We start from the raw sequence: 26,565 nt of genomic DNA on the forward strand, positions 1-26,565 counted from the left end.
TCACAAAATAGAACCTTAAACTTTTAATTTTTATGTCTAATAAATTTGTGAAGTTTGAAAAATATTGATTACATCAAGAATATATTACATACAAATTTCAAAATTCAAAAGCTTATTAAACACAAAATTAAAAGATTTAAGGAACTGTTACACTTTTTAACATACAAAGATCTATTAAACATAAAATTAAAACTTTAGAGATCTATTAAACAAATCTTACATACTATACTTATAATTTAACATTTATGTAATTTAGCCTCAATTTAATTAACCCAAAGTGTTCATTTAGATTAAAAAAAAAGAGTAAAAATGAAAGTAATAATTGCAAAAGTACGATAATGGTCATACGGCTCTTCAAAACAGTACGCTGGTGGTGTTTCTTGTAATAATGACGTGGCGAGATTTGACTGGCCATTGAACCGAAGTTGGCGCTGCGAGTGCAAGGCTTCTAAATTAAATACCATTAAATAAATAAATAAACAAATACGAAAAAAGAAAAATGGGGGTAAAAAGTATTGGGTGCGGTTACAGAATACAGAAAGTACTTGCTTCTGGTACGGTACCAGCCAATAGTATTAATAAGAGTGGCAGTGAGAGATCTCATCCGTGATTGGTGCGTGTACTCCACTCGCGTATATTCAAACAGTCCAATCCGAGCCGGCAACCCCAAAACAAGCTCTGCTTCTTCTTCGGTCAAATTTCAGTCTTCCTTCAAAACCCAACAACTATTCTCTCTCCTCTCTCTAAAATTCTCTCCCAAGCAAAACACTTTCTAAAATCTCGCCACGTTCTAAGTAAACCCAGATTCGGCTTTTTTCTTTTCTGGTTCTGTAACTGCTGGAGAACACCCTCCCCCATCATCCCCACTTCCCCCTGTTCTCGGTTCCTGGTTCTGGGTTTTCGCAGTTTCCTTATAATCGGATCCCCTCTTGAATGTAGAGAAGAAAAAAGCATCCATTCTTGTAAAAATGGACGATGTTGATGTGGATGTCGTAATCCCGAGTCTAACCTGTTTGGATGGGGAGATTGTGGAAGAAGAAGAACAGACATTCATCGGAATTGGGAATCAGAGCGAAGCAGAGGATGATTATGTGGATACATTATTGGCGAAGGAGACGAGTTTTGGGTTCAGAAAAGAGAAATCTTTGGTGTTCGGGAACTGGGTCAGATGTGCCCGTTTGGAAGCCATTGCATGGATTCTCAAAGTCGGTTCTTTTTTCTTCATTTTTTTTTTGTTGGGTTTGATTCATTTGGGATTCGATTCAATTAATTAATCAATTGTTCTAATTTTGCAGACCAGGGAAGTGTTTGGATTCGGTTTTCAGACGGCTTATCTTTCAATGATATACTTCGATCGGTTCCTCTCGCGGCGGGCCATTATTGTAAGGCTCCAGTTTCCATTTCCTCTGGCAATGGCTTCTTAATTTGCTTTCTTAATCCCAAATTCCATCGCTGCAGAATGAGAAGCTGTGGGCAATTAGACTCCTGGCGGTGGCCTGTCTTTCATTGGCGGCGAAAATGGAGGAATTGAAGGTTCCGGCACTGTCGGAATTTCCGGTGGAAGATTTCAGCTTTGAAAGTAAAGTAATACAAAGAATGGAGCTTCTGGTGTTGAATACATTGGAGTGGAAGATGGGTTCAACAACTCCATTCTCCTTCATTCCTTATTTCATTTCTAAATTATCCATTGAATCCCCACCAAGCAATAAGGTTTCTCAGATTGTTGAACTCATCTGGGTCATGATTAGAGGTAATTTCTCTTAACCCATTCCATCAATTTCATCGAATTTGTTCATCATCACATTCGAATCTTGAATGCAGAAAGGAGTACAGAGGACCACAGGCCTTCTGTAATAGCAGCAGCCGCAGCCATTTTGGCGGCAATGGATGACAGATTAACAAGGAAAGCCTTGGAGCTGAAGATGAATTCCATTTCACAATGTAGATTTCTCGAAGTAGTAAGTTCCATTGAGAAATTGGGGATTTGGGGTTTTTGATTAATTGAATTGATTGTTGGATGAAGTGTTCTGTTCTTCTTTCTGTGTCCAAATTTGCTCCACAGGAAGATGTGATTTCATGTTACAATCTGATGCAAGAGCTCAGATTGGAGAGATGTAGAGAAGAAGCAGAGTGTTTAAAATCGCCAGATTTATCACCCACCCAAATGAAATCAATGGATTGTTCGGAAAATTCTTCAGTAACATCCACGATTGCCTCCAAAAGGAAACGGCTAAACTTCAGTAACTGTGATGAAAAAAAGTATGGTGTGGCTGAAGGGGAAGCGGCCCCGGTAGAGGGAAAAAGATGAGGAATGTTTTTTTTCTTTTTTCCCTTATTTTTTCCTTCTCACAAATGACTTGTGGTGATAATTAGGGGTTTTGATGGTGGGGGGTTTTATGATTACAATAATTGCTTGATTTGTTGGTTTATTGATCAAGTTCTCTCAGAAAACAACCAAATGATGGAAGAAACAGTGGTAGAAAGAATAGAGAAAAATAATTTAAAAGAAAAGAAAAAGGTTAGATTTATTGGGGTGAATGTAAAAATAGAAAAAAGTGAAAAGAGAAGAAGAAAAGCTGATTCTGATTTGTATTAGGCCAAAGCCAAGGGGGGAGGGAGGGCTTCAAACAAAGCTGTTTTATAATGGGGCTGGATTTTTTTATTTTTTATTTTTATTTTTGAGGTGTCTGCAAAACCCTAGCTTTAAATGGGATGCTTTCTTTTGGTGTCTTTGAAAAGGCTGTAAGAAAGTTGAAGTGAAAGAAGAGGCACTGGGGGGTGTGGGGGAAGAGTGTTGAAAAGAGCTGAGGAGTGATGGGCAAGCTCTGTGACTGTGTTATTGTGATTTGATGCATTTTTTTGCTTCATTTTAGCCTTCAAAAATGTTTCTTTTTAAAAGGTGAGAACGATTGGATATGTTTGAATGTTTGGGGCAAAGCCTTTTCAGGTGGGGCCGACCTCTTTTTCCCTGTATACAAAGGGAAAAAATTGAACTCCAGGCTACTTTCTTTTTCTTTGTTTGTGTGTGTTATTTTTCTTTTTTTTTTTATTAAACTTCAATGAAATTGATTTTTTTGCCACACATCATGTGTATTCACTATGTAATTGCTTAAACAAACCAAAAAGTCTAGCATAAAAGTCCATATCCAATGAAGATGGATAGATTGGAACCATCAACGTAAAAGCCAATTTCTTCTTTGGCTTTTACCAAAGGATAAACATCCCACACCGTGGGGAAGCAATGGAAGTCAATTGAAAGATCAAACTAAAAACAAATTTACCCATTTACCGAGATAAAAGGTAAAAAACAGACTCCAGAGAGAGAGGAAGCAAACAAAAGGGAGTCGTTTCCATGGGAGGAGGCAAGGGGGAGATATGGTCAGATCAGGTTGACGTGCCATGAGATTGCCAGAGGATACTGTATGCAGTTATCAGTAGAATTGTTCTTTTGCTGAATGAGCTACAGGAATCCAAGCTGTGCAGTCAAACAAAAACAACCAAAAAAATAAATTTACTCCTACTACTATGGTAATTGGTACTTTCTCTTTGGCATAGGATGCCCTATTTCCTAGGGCAACTTGACACGTGGATTCCTCCTATTGGCTCTTTTTAGAAACTGCCCATCAAAAGCCAGTGTAATTTTTCCACCTCAACTTTTGCACCCATATTTTATCCAACAATGGCTAAGTGATTCACAAGCTAACTTGGTCTGCTGCAATCTTTTTCTTCAACATAGAATAAAGACAGCGATGCCAAAGGACTTTTTGTAAGGTGGGGGGAGTTGATACCATACCATGGAGAAATTTCAGATATGATATGTCAAAGGGGGGCAAAAAACAAAAAAAAAAAAAGATGACTAGTCTTTGAGGGTGTGATATATCTTGATGAAGTGACAGAGGCTCTATTTCTCAAGGAAGCTTCTACTTCCAATGTATGGAACTAAAACTAAAAAGTGACATGCTCCTCCTATGCTTTCTTCTTTTGCACACAATATGTTTGATAATTGATAGGTTGTGGCGGTGCCAAAAGCTTGAGCTGTCACTTGGAAAATTGGTAAAGAGAGAGAGGGAGATTTGCCATCTCTGTCAGAGAGCATATTCTTGTTTCAGCCTTTGCCTACGCTCCTCTATATGGTGTGTCCTCTCGAGGGAAAGTGAAAACTCCTCTTTTTACCAACGAAAAGCCTAATTTACCATGGAAAATGTGACAGGGGATAAGGGGAGGTTAAAGGAGGTAAAAAAATGGTGGGATTTAATACCACATAGTACAGGAATAAAACTGTAGAATATCAATATCAGCACCAACACTTTCACAGCTTCATATACCGAGTTCAAACTTTTTACAACTAGCTGCCTCCTTGTTCAATTTCGTCAGAAACAAATAACATTGGGACCCTAATATTGAAGGACTAAGAGAGCAAGTGTGGCCTGTGGTAGTTACTATTGAGCAATAGTTAATTGGTTTGAAGGCATTTAATTTGGGAGCAAACAGTGGCTCGATGGCAAACCAGGCCATTATGCCTCAAAGAAGGTTTGGGATTTCCCAACAGGGTGAAACCATATAAATGTCCCTGGAAAACTACTACAAGTTGTGGATTGGATAATCTGAGTAATGATGTTCATCACAAAATAGCAACTAAGCAATAAATCAAAAGAAATGTGGAGTGATAAATACAAGCGTATATAACTGAATAAAAAGGACCTTCCATGATCCAAGACTGATGTCCTATAAATCTTTCTTTTAAAAAGAAAAAAAGAAGTTGGTAAGCAACTTTTGAGAGGTTAATATACAGGAAAGAACTTCATCTTCTGCTGCACATGGCTATCATCACCTCAAGTTCTTGGTAACTTGTCTAATTTGATTTACGATAAGTCTAGTTCAAATTCAGATCAATGTAAATCCTACTTCGTGAGGAAATGACCTCAAAAAATTGGGGAAAAAAACTTGAGTTTTCGGCTGGAATTTTGCTGGGTTAAGAAGATACCGTTTTCAGTCTGATGGTACTGGAATCATCTTCAAAGCTGCTGCAATTGGCATACCAAGAAATCCGAATAGCACAGTGACAAACCATTGCTGGGAATTTAGAGGATACGTGTTTGCAAATGTTCCGAGGAATTGGATGATTATGATTTGGAAAAGTACAGTGCAAGTGAGCACTGCCACGAAGACGTAATTCTTCAGTATTCCTTCAAACACATTTATCTTCTCCATATCTCTAGAGCTTATCTCATTGAAAACCTACAAGGACCAGCAATTCATCAACGGTTAATTTTAGTCAGTAGAAACATGGATGTCCTTCTGCTACTATATCAGAAGGAGAATATTACACGACCATATCCGTGCAAGGGCGAGGATTCGGAAGAAACAAATTACCTGACAAAAGACGAATGCATTGAAAATCAGTGTATTCAGTATTAATCCAGAGTCTGGGCCATCAAGATAAAAAAGAGCCTGTCCTCTTGTCTGGAGATACCAAACTATTATAAACTGATATATAGACTGCCCCAAGATATTTCTCCACATCACATTGCTAATGAAATTCCCTTTCCGACCAACTGGCAATCTCTTCATCAAGTCATCAGTAGGAGGTTCGGTTGCCAATGCAAGCGCCCCTAGTGTGTCCATTATCATGTTGACCCATAGCAGTTGCACAGCAGTGAGGGGAGCATTTCCTGCGAAAATATTAGCCACATATTAAGTTTTTTTCTTTTTTTCTTTTAATGAAAGATTCACATTGATAAGGGAAATTTGAACTGCATAAATTAAGGTCAGCTAACCTGTCAAACAGGCTGAAGAGAAGTTGACGAGAAGTGCAACCACATTCACTGTTAGCTGAAACTGAACAAACTTTTGGATATTTATGTAGACTGAACGTCCCCATTTAGCAACAGTAGCAATTGTAGAGAAGTTGTCGTCTAGAATTATTACATCAGCACTCTCTTTGGCAACCTGCATTTTAATACGTTTCGTGTCATTTACTAAAAAACTGTATCAATGAAAGATGTACGGTAAACATTCAATTATTTGACCAGAAAACCCCTCCCCAACTCTATACCGGACCTCCCATTCAAAAAGATTTAATAGCGTGTCCATGGAAAGAAACAAATTAGAAGTTGAAATTAATAGTTCTCTGGATTATCATCTTTAAGACGATTAAAAAGTACCTCAGTTCCAGCGATGCCCATAGCTAATCCAATATCTGCTTCATGAAGCGCCGGAGCATCGTTTGTTCCATCCCCCGTCACTGCAACAACTTCTTGAAAAGTGGTGCGTAAGTGCTTAACAAGAGTATGTTTATCCATTGGTGAAGATCGAGCCATGACCTACACAAGAAATACCAGACTTTGTTCAGCACGCCAATTTTTTATAGCGTTAATGTAAAGAATTATTGAACCGAGTCAAAAAAAAAAGGACAAAGCCAATAAAAAACAGCATGGACTAAAACTATCTGTCTGTTATTTCTAAAATCGACAGCAACTTCTGTTACGTCCATTTTTTTCGGTTTGAGGTTATAATATCGATATCCAGCTCTAGGAGTAGTGGTTACAGTTCCAGAATCAAAATTCGTTTAAAAGTACCTGAATTTTTGGTACTATTTCACTCAATTCTTCTTCCTTCTTCTCCCGGAATTCAGGACCTTCGATTGCTATACCATCATCAGTCAAAATTCCACATTCCCTAGCAATTGCTTTGGCAGTGGTGATGTTATCTCCCGTAACCATCCGTACGGTTATACCGGCGGCCTTGCAAATTGCAACGGACTCCTTGACACCCGGACGAACGGGATCCTTGATACCAACAATTCCTATGCACGTGTAGCCACTTGCGGCAATCGGACTTTCAGGGTTATACTCGCCTTCGATGTCCATGTAAGCGAGGCACAAAGTTCGAAGAGCTTCGCTCGCAAATTCTTCGATTGTTTCCTTCAAAAAGTTGACGGACGCTTCGTTGAGAGGAACTGCCTCACCGTTCGAGTCAAGAACTTTGTCGCATGAAGCTAAAACGATCTCTGAAGCACCTTTGCAGTGGGCGCGGAAGCCACCGGCTGGGAGCTCCAAAACAATCCCCATTCGTTTCTTCACAGAATTAAAGGGCTCAACTCTTGCGATTTTTGACTTTTGGCGTTCTTCCTGGAAATCCCCACCAAGCAGAAGGCCGAATTCCAAAAGAGCAGACTCGGTTGGCGTCCCAATTATCTCATTCTCGCCATCTTTGTTCTTGACGATTTCTCCACCTGTGTTATTGAATATTGATTGCAGTAGAATACCAACAGCGGAATCGGGAATTTCTGAACGATAAGAAGAACACTTGCTAGAATCACTAACTTCCTTGACGTTAGTGCAGATGCAGGCTTTCACAACGGTCATGTGGTTAGTCGTTAATGTCCCAGTTTTGTCGCTACAGATAGTAGTAGCTGATCCCATTGTCTCACAAGCAGCCAAGTGCCGGACGAGTGCCTTATCGTTCATCATCTTCTTCATCGCAAAAGCAAGGCTCAGTGTCACCGCCAAAGGCAGCCCTTCAGGCACAGCAACCACAACAATCGTGACCGCAACAGCAAAGAATTCCAAAACCTCCATTGCTTCATCTCCGGACCAGCTAAAGTAAGACCCTTCTTGTAGCTTGCGACTGAACAATCCTTGCACCAATACAGTGAAAGTTATGACAGCAAAAAACAGGCCAATTTTCCCAATAATTGTTGCCACCCCATTTAGCTTCACCTGCAAAGGAGTCTCATCATCTCCTCCTTCACTAAGAGTGGCCATTAGTTTGCCCCATTGGGTTCTCATGCCAACAGAAGTCACAACCATCTTACACGAACCATCCTGAACCTTTGTTCCTGACAGCAGGAAAGGGTTTTGAGAATTTACATTAACTGGTTCGCTCTCACCTGTTAAACTGGATTCATTTATCAGAAGAGAGTACCCCGAAACAAAAAGTCCATCTGCTGGTACCTGATCACCCATGGCAAGATGAACAATATCACCCGGAAGAAGTTCGTATATGGAAATCTTTTGTCTCAGCCCATTTCTGGTAACCTGAACCGAAATTTTCTTCTTTTCTTTATCCAAATCCTTGAACTGAATCGATTGCCTATAGTCACTGGTGGCAGTGACAAATACAACAAGCAAGATGCTAGCAACGATGCCGAGCCCATCATGAGCACCCTTCGGCCATCCTTCCATCACTATGCCAACAAGAAGGGAAACAACAGCACAGACGGCGAGTATCATTAGAGTCGTATCCTGGAGAGCTTCCCAAACAAAAAGCCAAAATCCTCGAGATGGGCTTTCGGTGAATTTGTTAATTCCATAAATGTCTTGCCTTTTCTTGATCAAATGCTCTGTAGTAGGAATACCAGTCGCGGTTGATGTGGCAAGCTTAGTCGCAATACCCTCGGCACCCCCGTGAATCTTCAGCTTCTTCACGTCACGGCCGTCCACAATGGAGCCCGCTTCATCTCCACAAATTTCAAAACCTGCTTGCCTAACCTCTTCAGGCACAAGGTAATCAGGAGACAAATCCAAACCTGCAGGCATTCAAAGACATTGTCAACGTGCATTACTAATCTACAACCTCAGTTCTCAGTTGATCGCATAACCAAGACCTTACTTACCATTGATGAACTGAAGTGCAGCTTGTGAAACTAAAACTGCAACTCTGAACTTCTCCTGCAACGATTGTTGAAAATGAACAGATGGGCATCAAAAGCAAAACAAGATGGAAAAGAAAATCTTATTACAGAACATAGTTGTTATCGTTCAAGGTTGGACTCCAATGCATGTTAGAAATTTGTGAAGAACAAGGTTGAATATTACTTCATTCCAATCTCTTAGTCCTGGAAACAGTGACTATTTATCACGTCTATACCCCGTTCCAGAACTTGCAATACTGTAGAAAGGCATCATATGATGCTTGGAAAATGTCTCCAAGGTGATCACGAATTCTTATGGTATGATGTTCGTAAGACCTTACAACCAAACAAATACAAAAGATGAAAAGAACTGATGATATCAACATACGGGAAACACCACAGGATATCAATGTCAAATTGAGAGAGATGAAAGCTAAACTCAGACACATTACTCTAAGAACTCATATATAAATTTTGTAAATAATGTACATATCTTTCATCTGCCTCATTTTGGCCTTAACTATCTGGTCGACAGGTCCATTAAGTTTAAGGTTGACTCTTGAAGTTTAAGGTGAGTTTGGGATGATTTTTTGAATAATGGAAAATGCTTATGATTAAGTAATTTTCAAAATTTTAGCTTTGGGTTATGTAGTCAAAAGTGGTTGAGGAAGCACTTCGAGAAGTATGAAAAGTCATCCTACGCATTAATTTGAAAAATATTTTTAATTTGTTCAAACTAAAGTGTCTCCAAATACTCTAGTCAATCTTGCTTCGCCGTTCTTCATAGGATGGGTGCCTTTCAGTGGAAATGGTCAGTTCAAAAAAATAATGATGAACACCTTGACCAACTTTCCATACTTTCCACACCCACTAGCATATTTCACGAGTTGTGAAAAAAGGGTATGAGAATAAGTGTGGTGAAATCTTAGAGTCTACATGGAATCGAAGTGGACAGAATAGAGAAAACGAACTGATTATTTGGAATCAGTAGCTTCTGAACATCCACTTCTTAAGATGCAAACACTTCAAGTTGACCTAGTCAAGAAACTACAGCAGGTCCAAAATACAGGTAAGAAAAAAAAAATAACGGGGCAAGAATTAGGATCAACGAGAAACCTGATTGGAGCGTCTAATAGCGTCGGCCTCAAATCTTTTAGAGAGATTAGCAGTAAATCGAAACCTCCGTTTCCGATTCTTAACCAGCCAGCAAAGCCGCCTCCATCTCTGAAGCGCTTCTTCCGACGAGTTTTTCGGCTTCACGTCCCCAAAGTGTTCGTTCAAATAATTTTCCATCCGAGCTGTATTACCTTCCGCCTTCAAGATCTAGAGCTATTAAAGAAAAAGAAAAAACTCCAGATCTTGCTTCAGCTTCAAGTTCAGCGCAGAAATCAAGGCAAGACAAGGGGCGTGGAGAACGGGACACGCACAAAACCGCGTAGATGAAAAACAGTCAGCGGTACGGTAGAGCTGAGAATCAAAATCCAGTCTCCTCCGAGTCCTTGATCTGATATAACTATGGAATCAAGGCTTCACTTGTTCTACTATTACCAGAAAACAAAGAAACATGCGAAAAATGGTACGAACAGAAACAGAACAGAGATTTGAGATGGCCTGATTCAGCTGCTTCGTTTTGACTCCATGGCCTCCGGTGGCTGCTTCTGCCTAAAATATTTTATAATTGGCCAGCTTGAGACCAGAAACATCACTTTTGACCTCGATAATGGCGAATTGGAAGGTGTTGGGAAGTTGGTTTGGAACTTAGGCGCGTTTCTTCCACTCTTTCTTTTTCCAACTTTCCTACTGCGTACGCCTGTAATTCTGATTTCTGTCTTTATGTTTTCTATTTCAGTTTATTAACTACATGTCTACATCATTGTATTTTTTTCCTTATTATTTCATTTTATGAGTAACCTAACTTTAGTTTAACTGTTACTTATATGGTCAAGTAAAAATTTAACCAACATATAATAATTTCTTACCATAAATATTTCTCACTCTTTTTCTAATTTCTTAATTTCAGCATCTCAAATTCAACCTTCGACTTTTTTTTTTTTTGCAAGACTATGATTATAGTAGAAACTTTAATCCTACGATTGACATTTAAATTTGTTGAAATATTTTATTAATCAAGTAGTATGCAGTTGTTGAATGAATATCTTGCCTCGTCAGAATGACATCCCAAAAGTTATTTTCCATGTATAGAATCACACTTTTAATCTTATGCATGTGCGTGCTTATTACCCACAAATAAAAGTCCTGGAGTTCAATACACATTGTGGTTATAGTTAGGTCCAGTAGAGTTGACTACTTAATGATTGTTAATAAGTATTTTATTATTTATGAACTATTGAGATTGTGGAAACAAACAGCTGTGAATTACGGATTGAAATGTGAAAATAGAATGGTATAATTTCACCTAATCGAAAATTTTCAAGACCGTTGTACAAATACATGTTAAATAAACAATTAAATATGATACAAATTTGAAAACTACCATTTTTATAGCAGGCATTTGCTCGAAACTTGAAAGTACCACTCTTAGGTACTTTGAAATTCAGTAGCACGATGAAGGTTGAACGTAGATATCGATGGTCCGAAAATCTCTTTATTTCACTTTCAAATTTGAATGCTTTGAAAATTATGTCTAAAGATATTTGTATGACAATAAAAGCGTCAACAAAATATTTAATTTAAAAATACTATATTTGAAAACCTTTTTCAAGTATTGGAAATTTTAGTTTCACAATTATAAATATTTGAGCTGTTTTCCCTTTGAACGACGCGGTAGGAATATGTAGAATTAATTAACGCGGTGTTTTTTCTTTTTCACATTTACTTTTACTTGAAAAACTCAGAAACAAATTAATTAATATTAACGTTATTTAAATTAATTTCATAATTTGAGATGGCATTGAAAAAATAAGTTCTGAAAAGCGGTCAATAAAACTCTCCAGTTAACCAAACTCTAAATTTTAATATAATATAGTTAATTTCTAGTTGATTTTGCCAGAGAATTAAGTGTAAATGGGTTGCACTGTTTCTCTTGAAAAAAAATATATAAATATAAATATAAATATAAATGGGTGACAGTAAAATTATTCATCTTTTAAGGCCAGATATGTTATTGAAAATAAATAATATATTAAAAATAAAATAAATTTATTATTTTTACTATATTTGAAACGTCTTTGGCTGCAAATCAAACAAATTTGAATTTGAATTCAAATTTTGAAAAATGTATTTGTTAATGAATTTCGGGGAAAAACACACAAAATTGTATACATATTGTTGATAGAGAAATTTTCACTCATTATTAAATGTCACGTCACAAATTTAAAATTAAATTTAGGACCAATCACAAATTTACACGTGTCCTAACTTACTTTAAAAATCAACGAAGATAATCATGTCACGTGTCTCTCTTATGGCCGTCCGATGAAATCAATTAATTGAATCAAAACTCATAAAGAGATTAGGCTCAAACCCACAACCCATTAAAGTCCATGACCCATACAAGACTCATCAAACTCTATAAACAGAGGGAGTCACCTTTCGTTTGAGACATTCGAGGAGAAAAGATCCATAAGCATTGGAGATTCAAAACCAGAAAAGACTCGAAGAAAAGAATGGAAGACTTGAACACTACGAGAGTTTGAGAATTCTAAATCTTCTCTTTGTCAAGCAACCGACCGAAAAACTTCACAAGCTACGAGCCGAAAACTTCATCAACCCACAAATTTCGTCAAACATCAAGCTTCATGACCAAAGACTTTAAAAATTCTTCAATACGCTCAAAGCTGAAGCTCACAAGCCCTCGAAATAAAGTTCACATCTAAAAGAATCAATCAGAAGATCATACTAGAGATTGTAACACTACATATATTCAATACAATACAAGTTCATAAGTTCGAATTTTCTCTTATTGAATTTCTCGTCGAACACGTGTTTCATAAAATATAATCAATCTCAGCCAAGCAGGACAAAATTATGAAAAAATATAATTTATACAATTTACTACTTTAAAAAATTTATTGGTTTTTGTAAATAGAGAGTTTTGGTTTTTATAAACAGAGAGCTTAAGTATACAAATTAACAACTTAAAAGCAAATGTCAAAAGAGATAAATGTGATGGAGACGGGAAATTTATTTCGACATTTTCAAAAGTACATCAAACGCATTTTATTATTTTTTATTACTACTTTTTTGTTTTTTTATTTATTTATAAAATCAAATGCGTTTTTATTGCTTTTCATGCATTCATAATTTTTTAAAACATGAAGATATAAATATTATATAAACGAATCACAGACCAAATGAGACATTGCCCAATGAATCAAAATAAATAATAAAAAAATATCTAACTTTATGTGATTCCACATGTCATATGATCATATGTCTTGTCTTTATAGCATACGATAAATTATAGACGTGGGGAATCTCTGGAACGAAATTATTAAAGCATATTTATTTATGGTTTAAAAAATACATTTGGTACTATTTATTCATTAAATTTTAATATTAATTTTGTAATGAGTTTAACCTCTAAGTTATAATAGGTAACATGTAGGCCCATTTGGCAACTACGTCATTTTTTGTTTTACTTTATTAACTTTTCTTTTAATGCACCAGAACTCTTAGCCAAATTAAAAAATAAAACATAAAACTTTTTTTTTCTGACTTAGATTTTTAAAATATTTTTCAAAAAAGTATTTCTTAAAATTTTTTGATGAGTGAAATGTTTTTAACAAAAGTAGATGGAAAACAAATAAATACACAGAGGAACATAATTATCATACATGTCTTAATTTTTGTTAGTTTAAATTCGACAAATTTAAACTAATAAACAGTTACCCACTAAAATATTGAGACCAAATTATTATATGCTAAAATTCATGGAATAATCTACTACTTTGAATTAGTACAATTAACTTAAAACATATATTTTTTTAACTCTCTCTCTTCTTTTTTTTTTACCAATCCATGGGAGGGGTTATTGTTGGGAATGTTTTCAAATTTTAATTGGCAAAACATGTTGATAGATTCTAATTTGGTAGCCATAACACCAAAATAAATGATAAAAGCAACTGGATTGTAGAAACTTTGATATTGCAAACTCCTTTGAGAATCTAAAGTGCACATTGGTCGTTTATTCAACGGTATGAGTAAATAGATAAGATTTTTACTATAAATATGAACTTCGTTTAAATAACATATAATCTTTATCATACCTTCAAAGAGAGGTTTTAAAAAACGAACCGTTGGCATTAAATAAAATTTCAATTGAATTTCACAAAGTATTAGCTAAACATTACTTTATTTTATTAGTACGTTTTGAACAAAAAAAATTAAAATTCATTACAATTTATTTTTAAAATCAAATTTAAAAACTTACTTTTGGCTTTAAACAATTTTTTATAAAACAAAGCGTGTGTGGGGATAAAGTTGAATTCAAACTCTTCTCATACAAAAAGAAATAAAAAGAAAAAGGTACTGAGTTGAATTGAATTGTTATAGCGCATCTGCTTTATCTTATAAAATATAAATATTTTAGAATTAAAAAACGTTACATGCAATTCAACTTTGTCCACACAGGCTTTGTTTTTATATGGTAAAAATAAAATATTATCATAAACATTAAACAGTAAACATTAGTGGAATTGCATTCTTTTAGCGAAAATAAGAATCGCCTTTCAAAATGCTCTCGTAGCTCAGTTGGTTAGAGCACCCGTTTAGTAAGCGGGAGGTCTTGAGTTCGACTCTCAACGAGAGCATTTTTCTCTTTTTACTAGTAATTTTTTTTTTCTCTCTCGCCCGACTCCATTAAACCCCGCGTGATATGAAAAATCGCATGCGAGGGTTTATGAAATTCCCACCCCTTCTGTAAAAACCCTCCTTTCTTCCCTCACACCCACAATTTTCTCTTCAATTCTCTCAGCCCTAGGACCTGCAAGATGGCCGGGAAAGGTCCCGGGCTCTTCTCCGATATAGGCCAGAAAGCTAGAGGTAAAGAGCTTCCGCTTCATCTCCCCACTTTCTAAAACTTGTTCTAATTGGGTAATTGGGTACTGGAATTTACTTTATCGCCAGCCTACTAGATACTCTTCGATGATTTGCAGACTTGCTCTGGAAGGACTATAGCATTGATCAGAAGTTCACCATCACCACCTTTACCGACATTGGAGTGGTATTGAACGCCTTCACAATCATTTTCTTTTCTGTCCTGTTCTTGACTTGCTTCGCTTTTGATTCAGTATCGTTTACATTTTGCCCTTCTGCGTGTTACCTCTGTAGCTTGCACGGTTATTTTTTGATGTTTTTGTAAATTTTATTCTTCTTTTGTTTTGGTGCGTTTGCTGTCCTGCTTTGTCTTCTTGAGGACTGCACAAGTTGTTTATAGCAATCTGAAGACTCAACTCTGATTGATGGATGATACGTTTCTGGAGGGCTATGATTTAAATGTTTATTTACTTGAAATTTAAAATGTTGGACTGAACTCATCTTTATCAATTACTTTAGGAAGAGGGTTGCTTTTGTGAAATTGGATGTAAGGTACATAAAGTGGTCAAATCTCAGTGAACCGTGGTTTTCTTTGAATCACATAAAGTTTTGAGGGTGTACGTCTACTTCTTCAAATATTTAGGATTTTAAAACACGATGTGAAGGTGAAGGTGAAGGTGTAGATTCATTTCTGTGCTATCATTGGCTATAAGACTATGTCTTTATTCAAATTCTAGATTTGAGGAATATTTATTCAAACATTGGTTTTCTAAGATTGTTAACAGTATACAACTTCTTGTAATATTGACGAGAATCCATGTAAATAATTGCCTATTCATTTTGGTGAAAAGGTCTCTCTTGGTTAAAGTTTAGTTGGTACTGCTTACCTAGGGGTAAATGGGGTGTCCCACTGGTGTTTCATGGAAGGGTAGAGTGTTCTAGGTGGTTCATGTAATCTAATAATTTTCTCTTAACTTTTAGCTAAGCCGGTTCCCTTTATTCCCTGTAACATTACTTCTTGATCAATTATCTTCCCTCACATGCATTCTTATTTTGGCTTGAAACATTAAGAATTTCTCTTTCATTTTAGGGCCTTAACTCAACCGTGGTGAAGAGGGGAGGTCTTTACACAGGGGACGTGGCAGCACAGTACAAGCACAAGAATGCTGTTGTTGATTTCAAATTTGACACAGAGTCAAACGTAGTGTACCTCTTTCTTTAATTTCTGATATGTTTTATACTTGTATGTTTTATTTTTCTAACCTCGCATCATTCATGCAGGTCTCCTCAGTCCTGACAGTTACAGATATTCTGCCATCCACGCATGTCATTGCTTCATTGAGACTACCAGATTACAACTCTGGCAAGGTAATGTTTTCGATAATACTTGAGATGAATATGTACTTATGACTGTCCTGTCCCTATAAATTGCAAATTTTGCAACCTTTGAGATCTAATATCTGCCAATTCATTTGTTACAGGTGGAGGTTCAATACTTCCACGAGCATGCTACATTTGCTACAGCCTTTGCTTTAAACAAGTCTCCTTCAGTTGATATTTCTGCAACCATTGGGACACCCCACATTGCTTTTGGAGCGGAAGCTAGTTATTTAACAAATTCTGGTCACTTTGCAAAATATAATGCTGGCGTGAGTGTGACAAAGGCAGATTCCAACGCATCAGCAATATTGTTAGTGCTCTGTTCTAAGGGTTGTTCATTGAGATCTTGCCTCCGAATTAGTTGATGTTTAGTTGCACACACTTTATTTTGTTGTACAATAATATGACTTACAGGAAAACGGATAATTGACAATATCAGTCATCAGAGGATAATTTCTGAGTAGCGATCATATTTATTTCAATGTTTTCATTGGTTAAATTTCACTTAATGTTTGTTAATTCTCTCCCTATTATAGGGCGGATAAAGGAGACTCGGTAAGAGTGTCATACTTGCACCTTTTTGATTGGCTGAATGGGGGAGCTGTTGTGGGAGAAATCAGCAGAAAGTTCTCTACCAATGACAATACGTTGACAGTCGGGTGTTCTTATGTGGTTGACTCTCAAACAGTAGTGAAAGCAAAACTTAACAACCACGGCAATCTCGGGGCTCTTTTACAGCACCAGCTGACACCCAAGTCTTTCCTAACTGTATCTGGTGCCTTTGACACAAATGCTCTGGCAAATAATCCCAAGTTCGGGTTGGCGCTATTTTTGAAGCCTTGAAAAATATCGAAAGGATTCCAAGAAGGGTGAGTGAGTCCCAAACACGAGTAAAATACCATCTGTTTGTGCTGTCTTTCAGAATATGAAAAATAGCTTCTGTCTGTAGTCATAGGATTCTTTGCTCTTTTTTCTTTGTATGCTGTGCAATTAATTTTCGATATTTGTATGGATTGTTTAGAGTTTTGAGACATTCCCCTCCCCACGCCCGATTCGTTCGTGGAGAAAATGATAGAGTAAAAATGTAATCCATAGCATTTGTTAGAAGGTAATTTTCAGTGAAAACTCCGTCGTTTTTATTTCTACAGATGTAACTTGTGTCGATAGAATAGATAATAGATTATAGATATAACCGTCTTTCTTTGTTATTTTACTCAATCCTCTATATTTGGATACTCTCATACTCTATCCCTCTCTCTTGCTGCATGACATTCATTCACGAGGATGGCCTCATATTTAAGCAGCTACTTGATTTATGATCCAAAAATGTGGTGGAATTATTGGGTAGAGACGAGGACCTGAAATTTTGGTCCAAAAAAAGAGGATGATACTCCCTTGGTGTGGTCATATTCTAACTACTGTTGGCCATGTATGGGGTCGAGGAATCCCCGATCTAACTGGTACGGGTCAAATTGGAGATCATAAATGGTGGCCCCGACCCCACCCCGTACAATTTTTTTTTTAAATATTAGTAATTATAATAATAATCTATAAATATAATAATATTTTATATTTTATTTATCTACATATTGTATTTTGTTTTAGTATGTATTTTTATTATGACTTTGTGTTGATAAATCAGAATCTTATAATATTATGGTAGTTTTTAAAAATTTTGTTTTAGATCGTATACCTTTGATTCTAGTAAAACATTTGCCTTGCAAAAAATAGACGACAGATCCTGCAAAACAGTTGAAAATCCCTGACCCGTCCCCACTCCTAAATTGCGGGATGTCTCCATTGCCAATTCTGAACTACTTATATTTGAAATTGGTGTCCATCTTGAGGATTGAGAAAATCTTCTCTATTTGAATTTTATTTAGTTTTAATGTAAGCATTCTAAATCACTCCCATTTTGAATTCATGACAGTGGATCTAATAGTAGGGTTGTGAAAATATATATTGCACACGAGGCATTTGACTAAATTGAGGAGATATCATGTGTCGGGAACAACTCACAATTAGTTATCACCTTAACTCGGCTCTGGAGTTTGGCCAGGTTAGCTTGATCCCGCGATTTGGTTCACATCGCTTTTTAAGCTTGGCATAGGTTGGGGTAGGCATATATAATTTGATAAGTATATAAAATAATTAAAGTGATGCATATAATATTCTATAGATCTCGCACCTTCGGGTGTTGGTATCCAAGATCCAGGTTCGAGCTTTCCTGTGTCCCGAAGTAAAAAAAAAAAAAATTTATAGATCTCTGTGCGCTATTTTGTCCATCTCTTTTAACTTATGATCATTTAACATTTTAGAGAAAAAAATATACCACTGCTTACCCATGTCTAATGCATTGTTGAAAATGTTTAGGTCATTGAAATTTTTTACAACTTTACTCTAAGGAACACAGTTTGAAATCAACGAGAAGAAACATTATATTTAAATTTTATTATTTTTTTGTGCAATAAAAAAATAAAAGTAATTTTATTTATTTAATTTAACAAAGTTATGGCTTTTCAACCTTTATTTTACTTTATAAATTTAGTTTTATGTTTAGCATACAAACATTCAGACATTATTTTCTATATTATTTAAAATTTAGTCTATATATTCATGAGTTAAAAATCATTAGGAACTTTTTTTTAATGAAAAAAAATCATTAGGAACTTAATCAAGTTTGAAAAATGCATTATTTAATAATGTGCATAGATTAAGAACTTGTGCTCAATTAAATAGTAATGTTGCCAAAACGAGCGGAACTCAACGGTAGTTAGCATATATTTCCAATTAAGAGGTTATGAATTTAATTCACCACCCCACATGTTGTACTAAAAAATAGTAATGCTATAATAAGAAATTTATTATTATAATTATGAAATACATCAACTTTTTCGGAAAAAAAAACAAATGTTAATTTTTTAAACAAAGTTTAGTTACATTATATCAGCATTACATCAGGTTTATTTAAGACATTTTTTTGAATTTTTTTTTAAAAATTTCTATATTATGTAATAAAGTGAATGAACAGTGCCATTAGAAAGAAAAAATTTCAAATAAGAATGAGGATTTGGTCTAATAAAATTAGTAACTGTAAATGTCTGGATCAGTTTGTTCAATAAGATTCTTTTCTTCCCTTCCATGAACCCGGCTTATTTATTTATATTTCTCCTTGTTTCCTAATCTAATTTCAGTAACAATAGACAAATCATTTAAACCAAAATCATCGCCAAAATCGTCGCCGTTGTCCGTCGTGAGAGAGTTTCGGTGATGACTTCTATTTGTCGTCGTCGAAGGCCACCTTCAGAGACGAAAACTAATTTGGTTGAAGGTACCTTCGACGACCAAATTTGTATCGTTGCCGAAGATATCTTTGACGACGACATGAAATTAGTCGCGTAGATATCTTCGGCGACTAAATTTAGATCTTGTCGTTGAAACCTTGACTATTGACGACCAAATATAATTTCGTCGTCCAAGATATCTTTTGACGATGAAATTCTTTGTTTAGTCGTCAAAGATTCCCTCGCCAAAAAAGTTAAAATTCTTGTATTATAAACAAATAAAATATAGAGGTAAAAATAACATTTGTTTTTTAGTACAACAAGTGAGGTGGAAAGATCGAACTCGAGATATTTGTCGTTAAATTTATGTCGGCAAAAATAACATTTGTTGGGTTATTATATTAAAAAAGAAAGTGACCATTTAGTCCCTATAAACAAATTTTAATATAAATTTTATACTCAATATAAATTATTGTACACAAAATTACAGCTAAAATTTAGTCAGTAAAATTAAAATATAATGCTAAAGTACAAAATGATCATTTTAAATACTGAAATCCAAACTAACTTTTATAAGATACAATGACCAAAATGGATAAAAATTAAAAAAAAACATAGAGATTAAATAGACGTTTTAATGGTAAAAAAATCAAAATTAACCAAAAGAATTTAAATCTATAAATAATTCTCATAAAATTTAATTTAATAATTATTTTCTTATTGTTTGAGTACAATTAAAATCATTATCAAACGTAAAAAATCGTTATCTAACCGATCTTAAAAATTAAAGCTCGATAATAATTAATAACAAAAAGAAAAGAAAATGATAAAATAAAATGATTGACAAAAATATCAATATCCCGAAATATAGCATGAGGATCAAATCTTTGCGTATTTGAAAGCCATCGTCAATTCTAAACATATTTACAAATCTTCTTCCCTTCTTCGGAAATCAAATTCTTCTATTCTTCTATTCTAATGCTTGGATACCAAGCTATTTCCTAAAGATAATGCAATTCATGAACTAGGGTTTTGGTTTCTCCGCAGGATTCTTCCAAAAACCCTTCTCCCACTGCAACTTATTATGGCTTCTGCCATTTTACCTTCTTTTCCATCCCATTCTTCTGCTTCTGCTTCTCCTTCTCCTTTTGATTTTGATTTCGATTTTGATTTTAAATTTCCCTGCGCTGATTTCAGCGAGATGCCGAAAATGGCGGCCGATTCTTGCCTGGAGAAATCTGAAGAAACCAGCGACGACGACGACGACAATGACGCCGATTACTTTCCAGAAGGGTACGACCGGAGCAATTCCCGGATGTTCACGGTGAAGTTCGCTCCACAGGCGGTGGTCGACTGGTACACGATTGCTCTGGACAAGAGCGGCATCAAGAAATCGACTGTGAAAAATGATGCGTTAGGGCATCTTTTGGCCACGGGGTGGGAGATATATTACATTCAGAAGACAAAAGACAAGCGTGAGTTGCGATATAGATCTCCGTCCGGTAAGGTTTATATTTCTCTCAGAACCGCCTGCAAAGCCTACATCGATCAAGGCGCCGCCACCGCCACAGCCACCGCGGTTCCCGGTTCTTCCCGTGTAAAGAAAGATTCACGCCGCCGCGTATGGAAAGGAAAACAAATCACCTCCGACTCGAAGAAACAAATCCACGAATCATCGGATCGCGTCAAATTACCAGTGCCGCCGGTTTCAAATTTGGGCAAAAGGAAAACGTCGCCGAGGACGCCGGAAGCAGCGGCGGAGACGAGTTTCTCGCGCCGCCGCAACTCACGCGCCGGTCTTTCCTGTTTGATCGATCAGGGCATAGTTTCGCCGGGAGATAAAGTGTGCTACAAATTATCCGGGAAAGATCCGTTGGGTTGGGGAAGAATAACAAACGAAGGCATTATCAGATGCGATTGCTGCTCAAATCTGTTCAGAATCAGCAGTTTCGAGGCTCACACAGGCAGTACAAAGCGTAGGCCGGCGGCCAACATCTTTTTGGAAAACGGGCGCTCCCTATTGGAGTGCCTAAATCAATTGACGATCATCCCTCAAATCAAATCCCCTCACGAGAAACCGAATAACAACAATAAAATCAGCCCTCCACCATCTTCTTCTGACAAGTTTGTTCCGGACCAAAACGACAGCGTCTGCTCCGTTTGTTATTTTGGGGGCGAGTTGATTCTGTGCGATCACTGCCCCGCCGCCTTCCATGGCAGTTGCCTCGGTTTCAAGGCCATCCCATTAGGGGAATGGTTCTGCCCTTCTTGCTGCTGCAAAATCTGCGGCCAAGGCACCTACGATTCCACTGGGCCTTCTCCTTCTTCTTCTTCTAACCATCAAATCGATTCCAATTTCGTCAAATGTGTTCAATGCGAGCAGAAGGTTCATGTAGGATGCGTAAACAGCATTCGAGGGCTTGAAGAAGATGACCCAAATAATCCAAACATCGATAGAGAAAATTGGTTTTGTACCCAGAAATGCGAGAACATCCACACGGGTCTGCAGAACCTCTTATGGAAAGAAATCAAAATCCCAATGGGGGAAGAAGGGGAAGAAGATAGATATCTGACTTGGACATTAATGAAACACAGTACAGAACTCGCGGCTGAGGGCACCCACAGGAAGAAGCTAAATCTTTCTCTTGCTGTAATGCACGAGAGCTTCCGGCCCGTGAAGGACCCCATGACCAAAAACGACCTGATTGAAGATGTAGTCTACAGCAGAAGATCAGAGCTGAAACGGTTGAACTTTGGGGGGTTCTACACAGTGGCTTTGGAGGGGAAGAACAGTAAGGTAATGACAGTGGCAACGGTGAGGGTGTATGGAGAGGAGGTGGCAGAGGTTCCATTAGTTGCCACTCGGCTAAAACACCGCAGACATGGGATGTGCCGCGCATTGATGAAGGAGCTGGAGCAACAGCTAATGAAGCTGGGAGTGAAGAAGCTGACTCTGCCGGCGGTCCCCGAGGCCCTCGGAACTTGGACCGGCGCATTTGGGTTCTCGAGAATGGCGGAATCTGATAGATCAGAGCTTGTTAAATACACATTGTTGAGCTTTCAGCACACTGTGATGTGCCAGAAGCTGCTTACAAAGAGGAGCTCAGATGAAGAAGATATTCAATGGTGGGGACTGGGAGCGAGGAAGAGGCTGAAGCAAACTGCTGTGGAAGATGAGATCTCTGATGGTTGGAACTCAATTTCCGATTCATTATAACTGAGGATTTTGAAATTGTGAGGTGGTTTTTAGCTTCTTTTTTTTTGGTAGATTACATTATATGTTGATTCTTCACTGTAGATGATTGACAAAATTTTGTACACTGTCATTGACTTGCCCAGCCCATTAAATTTAAGCTGCTATATAATGTTAATAACATAAGGAGAAGCCTAATTGAAGTAGCTTTTTTTTTTCTTTTCATTATTATGTTTAATGATGATTTGAATGTTCAATTAATATTTGTGTTCTGTTATTGAGGTGAGTGATTTATTTCACTTCGCATGTGTTACAATATTAAATATTAGCTTGACTTTTTGGATACCCTACGAAATTTACAGCATGCAATAATTAGCTAAAGTTTATTTGGTCGGAGGGTTCACTTTTTCCATGTCCACATCATCATTCCATTTAAATATATAGAATTATAATTCAAAGTCGAGCAACGTTACTAGAATTTTTGTAAATAACTTTTGCAGACTTAATAATTTTACGACATGCAATAAATAGCCAAAATTTAAGAATTACGTAGACATAAACTAACAAATTTTAGAGGCTAATTTTGTAATTTAACCTCGGATAATGGAGTATTTATCACCTATTCGGGCAATTAATTTTGTTCTTAAATAAAGAATATATTTTAAAAATATGCTTTTGTTGAATTATTTTTTAATAATAATAATTTGATGGGTATTTGGTTTAATTTATTAAAGTAAAAATTAGAAAAATAAAATGAAATGAAAAACTGTGGAATGATAATAAAAAATTTAAAATAATATATAATTAAAATTATTTCAAAACTAAAATGAATCGAACTTGCAACCTCTTGGTTGAATATATATGTCAATTATCGGAATCATGCTCGTTTTGGCTATTCAAGATTAACTATTAATAACCTATAAATTTTATAATTACCTTGATTTAAAATTGGTCTATAAACTTTAAAACATTTTGTTTAATCTATAAATTTTACAGAACATTCTAATCCTTATAATTGACAGATTATTTAACAAAAATCCTACATAGACACATTGCTTATTTATTTAATTAGTAAATAAACATTTACATGGACACGTTTCAGGTTTCTAAATAGATTGAAGTTCTTAATTACGTGACATTGAAGATAAAATACAACATTTTTTAAGATAAAATACAACATTGGATAGTTTAAGAAGAAAAATAAAAAAGAAATAAGTGGGTAAGTTGAAACAATAAAATAAAATTTAAACCTGAACCCATAAACTTTGGATGAGTTTTATGAGAAGCTTATCTACAAGTAGGGTTTATTGCTTACTCTCTCGTATGAATATTTTCCCTCTATTTATAAAGGGTAAAATTTAAGGATTCTATGATATATTATTCTCAAATTATCAGGATATTTTATTTGAATTCCCGAAATAAAATATGATATCCTCGTTCTCTTTGGGATATCTTTTTCTTTTTCATAGTTGGACTTTCTAGACTTTTTCCTTTAGAGTCTAAGAATGAAGATCTAAATCGAATTGGGCTAACGAGCCAAATTGTTAGGTTGGTTGGACTCCGCCTAGCGTTGAGGTACTGAGCCAGAATGTCAAGGCGCTTGGGGCATAACTTTAATGGTGTTATGGAGAACGAAAATGACCCAAAACGAGACAAGGAGTTGAAGTCTGATTGGGGAAGACCGGCCCGGGACATAACATGCCGGCCAAAAGAGTGACCTAACGCCGGGGCAGAGAACGAGGAAAGCGACCAGAGGGAAGCCCACTGAGCCACGAAGGGCTCGGCCCCGACCCGGGGCTCGGTCCCGAGCCGTGCTCGGCCCACGGCCCAGCCAGTGATCCCTCGTCTTCGATCGACGATGTCGCCCAGGCCCTGCAACGGTGAATTAGGGTTAGCTACGGAAGATTCTGGAACAACTTCACGCTATAAGTATTGATCCAGCCTTAGAGGTATAGGGGGAAGAGAGTTGACTACATTTACGTTATTCTCTTGCTAACTTAAGCATCGGAGCCCGTGTGACTAGAGTCACACCGGTTTAGCTCGATTTGATTTTGCAGGTACTAGTCCCGAATCAACAAGTTTGGTGGATGCGAGGTAGTGAACCGGAGGACCGAAATCCACACATCAACAATTGGCGTCGTCTGTGGGGACAATACAGCAAAACGAGTTTCGTCGAAGCAAAATCCCGATTTGAGGTGAAATTTCGATCCAAGGCGTGTAGGGTGCAGTGGCCGACCATTCAGGCGAGGTAGGACGAAGCCCTGATCATCGACTTGGTCCGAAAGCGACATGAATCCTGATGAGAGCCATCGGTGCTTCGAAGAGAAGAGCCTGAAAGAAGCGGCTGATCACTTAGATGAGGCAAGACCGAGCCCTGATCGTCAACTTAATCCGACCACCCTTGACGGGGGAGAACCAGTGTCGGGCCTGAATAAAGCGACAGACCTCTCGGGAAAGGCGAGGCCGAGCCCTGGTTATCGACTTAATCCGACCACCCTTGATAAGGGAGAACCAGTGGCGGGCCTGATTAAAGCGACAGATCTTTCGGGAGAGGCAAGGCCGAGCCCTGGTCATCGACTTAATTCGACCACCCTTGACAGGGGAGAACCGGCTGAAGAGGTAGAATCTGTCCCTCTGACAGCCGAAGATCGACGGGTCAACATCGGAACCAAGTTGGGGAGTGAGGAAAGAGAAAGCCTTATAAACTTCCTCAGAAGCAACACTGATGTGTTCGCATGGTCACCAGTGGACATGCCGGGAATCGACCGAGGAGTTATGGTACATCGACTCAACGTCGACGAAAGCTGTAAGCCAGTGAAACAGAAGCGTCGCGCGTTCAACCAAGAAAGAAACGAGATTGTAGCTGAACAGGTGGATGAGCTACTGAAAACAGGCTTCATTCGGGAAGTACATTATCCCCAGTGGATATCCAACGTGGTGCTGGTAAAGAAGCCAAACGGCAAATGGAGAATGTGCATCGACTTCACGGATCTAAATAAGGCCTGTCCAAAGGATTCTTTTCCTTTGCCTCGAATAGATCAACTGGTTGATGCCACTGCAGGACATGAAAGATTGAGTTTCATGGATGCCTACTCTGGATATAATCAAATCAAGATGCATGTACCGGATCAGGAGAAAACTTCTTTTGTCACGAGTCGAGGCTTGTATTGCTACACCGTGATGCCATTTGGACTAAAGAATGCAGGTGCAACCTACCAACGAATGGTGAATCGGATGTTTGCAGCCTTAATCGGCAAAAATATGGAAGTCTACGTAGACGACATGCTGGTAAAGAGTCGAAAGAACGAGCGACACGAAGAGGATTTGGCAGAAGCGTTCGACATCTTGCGAAAGTACAAGATGAAGTTGAATCCCACCAAATGCACGTTTGGAGTGACCTCAGGCAAGTTCCTGGGATTTTTAGTGCACCAAAGGGGAATCGAAGCCAATCCAGATAAGATCAAAGCTGTTCTGGAGATGGATCCACCTAAAACTCTAAAGCAGCTGCAGGGACTCAATGGAAGGATAGCAGCACTCAACAGATTCGTTAGCCGTTCCACTGACAAGTGCCTACCATTCTTCAAAATCTTAAGGAAGAAAGGACAATTTGAATGGACGGAAGAGTGCGAGGCTGCCTTTAAGGAGCTGAAACAGTACCTAGGGGCAGCTCCACTCCTCGCAAAGCTGATCGTGGGTGATGAACTCTACTTATACTTAGCTGTATCCAGCACTGCGGTGAGTTCCGCGTTAATAAAGGAAGAAGATGGACGACGATCCCCAATTTACTACACAAGCAAAGCAATGGTAGATGCAGAACTTAGATACCCACCAATGGAGAAGCTGGCATTGGCACTGGTCACTTCAGCTCGGAGACTACGCCCGTATTTCCAAGCTCACAAAATAATGGTCCTCACCAACTTTCCCTTACGACAGATCTTACAAAAGCCAGACACTTCTGGACGACTGGTAAAGTGGGCTGTAGAACTCAGCGAGTACGACATTCACTATAAGCCAAGAACTGCCATGAAAGGGCAGGTTGTGGCAGACTTCATAGCGGAATTAACACCAACAGAGCC

At 37.4% G+C, this 26,565-nt stretch overlaps 4 protein-coding genes and 1 non-coding gene across 6 annotated transcripts; 4 read left to right on the forward strand and 1 right to left on the reverse strand.

Annotated features, from left to right (window-relative positions):
• Positions 1-252: 252 nt before the first annotated feature.
• Positions 253-10,441, reverse strand: LOC111011132 (autoinhibited Ca2+-ATPase 1). 2 transcript variants are annotated; one of them, XM_088119420.1, is made up of 8 exons: positions 9,752-10,441; positions 8,618-8,672; positions 6,579-8,530; positions 6,165-6,323; positions 5,778-5,949; positions 5,374-5,672; positions 4,985-5,238; positions 253-431 (listed from the first exon to the last, which is right to left on the reverse strand). In XM_088119420.1, exons 1-7 carry the CDS (start codon positions 9,926-9,928, stop codon positions 4,990-4,992), a joined length of 3,063 nt encoding a protein of 1,020 aa, XP_087975546.1. In that variant the 5' UTR covers positions 9,929-10,441; the 3' UTR covers positions 253-431; positions 4,985-4,989. The 2 variants fall into 2 exon arrangements, with proteins under 2 accessions (XP_087975546.1, XP_087975547.1); XM_088119421.1 differs by lacking the exon at positions 253-431 and adding an exon at positions 3,841-4,184.
• On the forward strand, positions 717-3,082 carry LOC111011140 (cyclin-D5-1). Its single transcript, XM_022284789.2, has 5 exons — positions 717-1,205; positions 1,296-1,382; positions 1,459-1,750; positions 1,822-1,958; positions 2,063-3,082. Exons 1-5 carry the CDS (start codon positions 969-971, stop codon positions 2,306-2,308), a joined length of 999 nt encoding a protein of 332 aa, XP_022140481.1. The 5' UTR covers positions 717-968; the 3' UTR covers positions 2,309-3,082.
• A 3,891-nt stretch (positions 10,442-14,332) lies between the features above and the next one.
• TRNAT-AGU (transfer RNA threonine (anticodon AGU)) lies at positions 14,333-14,406 on the forward strand. The gene has a single exon. It is a non-coding gene; the product is annotated as a tRNA-Thr (tRNA).
• Positions 14,407-14,445: 39 nt separating this feature from the next.
• Positions 14,446-17,159, forward strand: LOC111010935 (mitochondrial outer membrane protein porin 2). Its single transcript, XM_022284558.2, has 6 exons — positions 14,446-14,638; positions 14,752-14,819; positions 15,723-15,833; positions 15,914-16,000; positions 16,114-16,322; positions 16,549-17,159. Exons 1-6 carry the CDS (start codon positions 14,587-14,589, stop codon positions 16,853-16,855), a joined length of 834 nt encoding a protein of 277 aa, XP_022140250.1. The 5' UTR covers positions 14,446-14,586; the 3' UTR covers positions 16,856-17,159.
• A 3,050-nt stretch (positions 17,160-20,209) lies between these two features.
• Positions 20,210-22,679, forward strand: LOC111008466 (increased DNA methylation 1-like). The gene has a single exon (XM_022281197.2). It carries the CDS (start codon positions 20,381-20,383, stop codon positions 22,511-22,513), a length of 2,133 nt encoding a protein of 710 aa, XP_022136889.2. The 5' UTR covers positions 20,210-20,380; the 3' UTR covers positions 22,514-22,679.
• The last annotated feature ends 3,886 nt before the right edge of the window (positions 22,680-26,565 follow it).

This window comes from Momordica charantia (assembly GCF_013281855.1).
Source record: "Momordica charantia cultivar OHB3-1 chromosome 11 unlocalized genomic scaffold, Mcharantia_2.0 BLBB01000011.1, whole genome shotgun sequence".
NCBI lineage: Eukaryota > Viridiplantae > Streptophyta > Magnoliopsida > Cucurbitales > Cucurbitaceae > Momordica > Momordica charantia.

What these genes read in the sequence shown, in the direction of transcription:
- LOC111011132 (XM_088119420.1), bottom strand. Translation starts at nt 9,928, where the DNA reads ATGGAAAATTATTTGAACGAACACTTTGGGGACGTGAAGCCGAAAAAC. An exon ending in TGCACTTCAGTTCATCAATG is followed by an intron (nt 8,531 to 8,617) that starts GTAAGTAAGGTC and finishes GAATGCCTGCAG; the next exon opens with GTTTGGATTTGTCTCCTGAT. An exon ending in TGGGCATCGCTGGAACTGAG is followed by an intron (nt 5,950 to 6,164) that starts GTACTTTTTAAT and finishes ATTAAAATGCAG; the next exon opens with GTTGCCAAAGAGAGTGCTGA.
- LOC111008466 (XM_022281197.2), top strand. Translation starts at nt 20,381, where the DNA reads ATGGCTTCTGCCATTTTACCTTCTTTTCCATCCCATTCTTCTGCTTCT.
- LOC111011140 (XM_022284789.2), top strand. Translation starts at nt 969, where the DNA reads ATGGACGATGTTGATGTGGATGTCGTAATCCCGAGTCTAACCTGTTTG. An exon ending in TCTCGCGGCGGGCCATTATT is followed by an intron (nt 1,383 to 1,458) that starts GTAAGGCTCCAG and finishes CCATCGCTGCAG; the next exon opens with AATGAGAAGCTGTGGGCAAT. An exon ending in CATCTGGGTCATGATTAGAG is followed by an intron (nt 1,751 to 1,821) that starts GTAATTTCTCTT and finishes TCTTGAATGCAG; the next exon opens with AAAGGAGTACAGAGGACCAC.
- LOC111010935 (XM_022284558.2), top strand. Translation starts at nt 14,587, where the DNA reads ATGGCCGGGAAAGGTCCCGGGCTCTTCTCCGATATAGGCCAGAAAGCT. An exon ending in CCTTTACCGACATTGGAGTG is followed by an intron (nt 14,820 to 15,722) that starts GTATTGAACGCC and finishes CTTTCATTTTAG; the next exon opens with GGCCTTAACTCAACCGTGGT. An exon ending in CAGATTACAACTCTGGCAAG is followed by an intron (nt 16,001 to 16,113) that starts GTAATGTTTTCG and finishes CATTTGTTACAG; the next exon opens with GTGGAGGTTCAATACTTCCA.